The sequence below is a fragment of the Mus musculus genome, chromosome 1 (assembly GCF_000001635.26).
Source record: "Mus musculus strain C57BL/6J chromosome 1, GRCm38.p6 C57BL/6J".
NCBI lineage: Eukaryota > Metazoa > Chordata > Mammalia > Rodentia > Muridae > Mus > Mus musculus.
Genome location: NC_000067.6, coordinates 143,802,558 through 143,808,557, shown reverse-complemented (window position 1 = coordinate 143,808,557; position 6,000 = coordinate 143,802,558). Strand labels below are relative to the sequence as shown.

The 6,000-nt window shown below is 33.0% G+C and overlaps 1 protein-coding gene across 5 annotated transcripts in view; it reads right to left on the bottom strand.

Annotated features, from left to right (window-relative positions):
* Positions 1-1,091: 1,091 nt before the first annotated feature.
* Positions 1,092-6,000, bottom strand: part of Uchl5 (ubiquitin carboxyl-terminal esterase L5) — a 30,233-nt gene continuing 25,324 nt past the window's right edge. For 2 of the 5 annotated variants that reach the window (XR_387185.4, XR_001785184.2), the window contains exons 11-12: positions 5,481-5,630; positions 1,621-1,874 (exon numbers count right to left, since the gene is read on the bottom strand). Coding sequence is in view for 3 of the 5 variants with exons in the window: in NM_019562.2 (NP_062508.2) it covers positions 1,830-1,874 (45 nt within the window). In the remaining 2 variants the exon portion in view is untranslated. Of the gene's footprint in view, positions 1,875-5,479; positions 5,631-6,000 lie in introns of those variants that run through there. The other 3 variants (NM_019562.2, NM_001159866.1, XM_006529760.4) reach the window with 2 other exon arrangements.

Sequence of the window (6,000 nt, the reverse complement as noted above, 5' to 3'; positions counted from 1 at the left end):
ACTGGTGCCCTTAATCCCAGCACACTGAAGGCAGAGGCAGGTAGATCTGAGTTCAAGACCAGCCAGGTCTACAGAGTAAGTTCCAAGACAGCCAGGGTTTCACAGAAAAACCCTGTCTCAAAAATAAACAAACAAACAAACGAATGAATCAAAAATAAATAAGTAAAAATATAACTGCCATGTGACCAGCTATATCACTCCTGAACATCTACTCAAAGGACTCTATAGCTCAGAGATACTTGCATATTTATGTTTATTACTGCTCTATTCATAACAGCAAGGAAATGGAATTAGCCTAGATGTCTGTCTACACTAAATGGATAATCAAAGTGTGGTGCTGAGCCTGGTGTGGCAGCACATGCCTTTAATTCCAGCAATCTGTAGGCAGAGGCAGGAGGATCTCTAAATCTGAGGTCAGCCTGGTCTACAAAAGTCCAGGGCAGACAGGACTGTTACACAGAGAAACTCTCTCAGAAAAACAAAACAAACAAGCAAACAAAACCAAGTAGTATAAAATCTACAGAAGAATGAATGGATCTAAAAATTACTAAGTGGGATAACTCAGACACATGACACATGTTTTCTCTCTTAATGAGAAATGAGAAAAAAATCATGAAATTAGGAAGGGAACACAAGATAGAACTGGTTTTGAGTTAGTTCGGTGATCAAATATGTTTTATGAGAAAGTACAAGAATGAACAGAAAGGAGGAAGGTCAAAAACAAATTATGTATGAAAATACCAAAATACAAACTACCACTTTGTATGCTAATTTAAGTAAGTTAAATTTGGATCAAAGCTGAAGCTAGAAAATGGTATACAAGTTACCTCATAAAATAAATTACATTATTTTACATAAAATGTAAAAAAAAGTCATGTATCATTTCTTTTACATGTGCTTGGATGACTAGTTTTTTTAATAGTAAGTTTAAATTTTTTTCCTTTCAAGTTTAATTTGGAAAGAAGTTAGAAACAAACTCTTGAAAGACAAAGATCCTGGAAACTGTGGATCTGGAATGTTCGTTCAAATGGGCATGGGACAATCCTCTGTCACCACTGCTATCTTTTAAAAGAATTAGGTAACAAACTGTTAAACCCTTAATTTTTAATGAATGCACATAACGTTATCTTGAAAAACAGGTTGTCAAAAAACTCTCAATATTTATGTTTTCTACAGTTTCGTTTCAAAGCAAAAAAATATCCAGGGCTTTCTAGAATAATTCTACAATATATAAACAAATAATCCAAGAAACTTTGCTAAAATATAATTGGGATATTTATTGTCTTCTTTACATATTCATCAAAAATCGTATCAGTCTTTCCAAATGGCTGGCCTTAAAAATCAAATAGGTGTAAGATAAAATTCAGTTTTAAGATCTGCACAACACACCCCAAAGACAAAAACACTAATTATTTTTGCCACAATTAGAAACAGATGACCCAGTTTAAGTAAGATCTGACATTTATAAATTGAATAGACTAAGCTAATAAATAAAAATATTAATCAGAGCAACTACAGATAAAGTATATTATATGTGTATTTTCTATGTTCATTACTATAGTTGTATTTCTAGAGTACCAAGAACTCCCAGATCCAGAATTGAAGAATGGAGTTTAGCCAGCACTTTTTCGTCACTTTTATTTAATATGCACTACATGCCCATGATGCAGGTAGGGAAAGAATTTTAACTCCATGCATAAAGGACAAGACAGACTGGTACTATGCCAAACGTGCACTGAGTCAATTAAGATGTTGTCCAAAGTTCCTTTTATTTAATGGTGTCCATGAAATTAAGTGCAGCACACTGTACACACGTCCAAATATCCTCTTCACTTAGTTTCCTGAGCTTTCTTTGCATTCTGTTTTTCTTTTGCCTAAAAATTAAAGACAGCACATTATGAACTCCTCAAAGACTGTTTTAGATCATACTAAAGTACAATGTATCCAATGGTATTCGCAAGGATAAGGCTTATGCATCGTTCACGCTACTAGAGCCTGTGTGATGGGACTGTAGTCCTAGTTACTGACACTGTGATGTAAGAGAGCAGCCGGCCTGGCAACACAGAAAGGAAAGGTATCACTGAATAAACAAATGAAAAGCACTGAAATACCCGAGTGTGTTCTGAGACACTGAGAGCATGGCAGTTTATAACTTGAGACTTGCAACTTCTGCTGAACCGTAAGCTTATTTACCCTCAGTAGAGATGATCATTTTTGGTTTACAGAAGATCAAATGTACTGATTATAATAATTAAAATATATTCATTCTATAAAGCTAAACAACCATACATATTTGTCCATTTCTTACTCAAACTAAGTCTAATAAAATTATTTATACTTCCATTATATTGAAGTAAATGAATTTAACATAGTTCTGATGAGCTTAATAAAATATCACTAAAAGAATACATATGTATATGTGTGTGTATCAGTATACATATATGTACATATATGTATATAGTAATATATGTACATATATGTATATAGTATTAGTAAATTTATTAGACCTAAATGTTTTTCAACATGATCTCATAATTACAATATTAAATGCAGTAATTCTATTTGTTACTAAAGTAACCAAAGTAAAGAAGAAAAGGCTCATAGGCATTATCAAAGTTGACCAAAGTCACACAGGTAACATACAGTGAAGTTTCAATAGATGTCAAAGACACTTGTTCTCAAGCAGTGCTTTTCAATATGTACGCCAACCGGGGTCCCTATTTAAATGTCGGATGATAATTTAGTAATAAAACAAATTCTCAGGTGACACCAATTCTGCTGATCTTTGAAAACAAACCATAAATGAGAATTCCACATTATATAATCCAAAAATAGGATAATTAGAACTACTTTAACTTTTTGACATATCAGGTACTATTATGCAGCAGTATGATAAAACTAAGAGCTTTGCATTAGACTTAATGGATGTGGTGGCACAGGCCTATAATTTAGCTACCTGGGGAGGAAGCTGATACAGAATGGTTAGTTCAAGACCAGCTGGATAAAATGGCTAAAAATAGTTGGATGCAGTTCAGTTGTAACCTGTGAAAAGCCCTTGAGTTGAGAGAGGGGGGAGGGGGCAAACCACAGAAAATCAAAAGCAAATTATTAAAACATGTATACATAAAATACAGGTATTATCTAAAGTCTAACTACTACATAAAAGTAGTAAAATTAGTTACCTATATAAACATTTTTAATCAGTAGAATGACTTGGAATTTAATTTGTATACCCTATCCTATACAAAATTTCATTCCTTTTCCCATCTAGATTCTTTATTTTTGAGACACAGTTTTACCTTCTAACCCAACCTGGTTCTACAGCTCACAATCCTCCTACCTAGGCTTCCTAAGAGCTGAGATTACAGACATGCAACACCATGTCTGCCTATACAACTCAATTTCAGTTACAATGGAAATTCAATTAACAATGTAAAGAAAAAAAGAGGAAAGTATTTAGTATTTTGCTATTGGTCTTTATAGTTTACAAAATGTTTACTAAAATTAACAAAATTATTGTGATCGTCCTACTTCTTTAAGAGACAGAAGTTGGTTTAAGGATCAGCTACTTACTATCAATTGAGTCTAAATTCAATTCATCTGTATCCCTTTATCAACTACATTCATGGTTTTACATAATAAGGACCAGAAGTTTAAAGAGGTGAAATAGACAATGATTTAGAAGTATGCATACATGTGTATATGTATATATACACACATATGCTGAAACTGAATTTCTTACAGTATTGTGAGTGTAGAGGACTCACAAATAGAATCTTAATCTAGCTAATTTTATGTTTCAGAGGACAGATTTGGTTTATGGTACAATAAGATTTACAACTATTTTTAGATTGCCTCCTGAGCAATGTATACAACTCTCATATAACAAAACCATTAAATTTTACTCTATATCACTAGAGTCACAAGACCAAGGGAAAATTAGTTGTCTTTTGCTTTTTATTCAATATAGTGAAAATTTTTTGCCCCAACTACTTTCACCATTGACTATATAGACAGCTGTCTCAGTCAAAGTCCAACTTCAGATAGACGTGGCATCTACCACCACTAAGAGGCACATCCTTTCTGTGTGGTTCCTCCTACCCCTTTCACACTGTAATAGCCAGTTTCCTTAAAGGAGGGCTGGGGGAACAACCAACCAACTAAATTCCATATATTCCAAGTCCAAATCCAAGTCTAGATTCTATACATAATTGTTCTTGAAAGTATCATGATTAAGAAATTCCTTGACAGCTTTTTATTGTGTTTAATTTTAAAATATAATCTATTTTACCTGCTTTTCAATTTGCTTCGTTTATTAGCACAGAGTTCCAAAGTGGTATAACTTCTTTAGTTTTTTTTTTCTTTTTTTCACAAAAGGATTACAAAAATACATTTGCTAAGAAAATTATTTAGAACTTACTGTTTGTCTGAAATTTTTCACGACTTTGTGCTGAACTAATCTCAAGATACTATGCAGCAGGCTATAATTGTTTCATTCCTTGCCAACCCATGCCACAAGTTGTTTGAGATTTACATCATAACAAAATGTCTAGAATATAATTTGCAGCTAGACAAATGAGATGAACAATTTAAAACATTTCAATCAAATGTTAAATCCAAATACCCTCAAAACCTAGAAGTTAGCACTGTACAGGTAGAAACAATAAATATACACCGTTTGTATAATATTACAGGATAAAACCTGCTACAAACTAGGTAGTCTAGACAGTCAATAACTACCTTCCTTAAAAAACTGCCAACAGAAAGCTCTCAACAGAGCCGGTTACACTAACATTACATATTCATATACTGCCACCTTGTGTCCAAAACAGTCTTTACAAAGGTTTACTCTAAGCTCACAAAACCACCATCATCATTTGGGGAATACAGTCATGGACAATTTAAAAAAAAAAAAAAAAAAAAAAAAAAAAAATCACACCAAACTTTTTCCTAGTCTACACAAAAATACCGCATTTTAAAACAAACTTTAAAGAACCGTTTGCATTGAATAAAGTGATAATCTGTCCATAAGTTTCAATGAGAAACTGTATTCCGAATGCCTCTGAATTCTGAATCCACGTGCCTCAGCTTCCAAGGACTAAGATCATGGGTGTGCACACCACACCCATCACTACTTAGTAGTTTTACAACAGAAAGAGTTCATAGTGCTTCCAAGAAAACCATCCAGATGTCCTATAACAGTTTGAGGATCACAGGCTTCAAGTTGTTAATACAAGATTGAAACTCAGTTTCCCATCTCAGAGCACCCCGAGGAGCATGAACAGAGGAGTTACCAGTCTTCTACAGTAAGTTTAAAGTTAATGCTAAAAAGTGAGTCCTATGTCTCAGGTAATAAGGCAAACACAAATATATTATGAATTCAAATCTCAGTATTATTTTATATTTATAGTATGAAATATCTGGGACAAAATGTATGTTTGCTTTGTACACTTTAAAATCAATAAGAAAAATATACCTACCATGTATTCTTGTCTTTAAATTAATGGTCCAAATTTTTATTTGCCTAGTAGTGTCTTCTCAAAGTGTTTCTCAAAATGTGGTACACAGATCAGTTGCATTAGAATCACTTGGGAAACTTATTAAAGATTCTTTCCCCTACATGAGAATATCTGGGGAGGGGGCCAGGTAACATGTAATTTAAAGAGCATCCAGAGATGGTCATTTTCAGAAATGCTGATTTACAATATAAACGTATAAACAATTTAACTGTAACTCATTTATTCCTTGAATATTTTATTAAGTGCTTAACACTGAAGAATAAATCTTAGAAATCAGAATTTTCCACTTATTTGTTAGTTATCCCTCAGTGGGAAGGATTCTAGATTAGGAATAAGAAACCTGTGTGCTAGCCAAACTATTCTTTTATCCCCATCAATGTCCATTCTAGTTCTAAATCCTGGTATCAAGGCAAAATTTTACAAAATTAGCTAAGGAAAAAAACTTATTATTTCAGTTATTAACAATAAAAATTTATTTTTG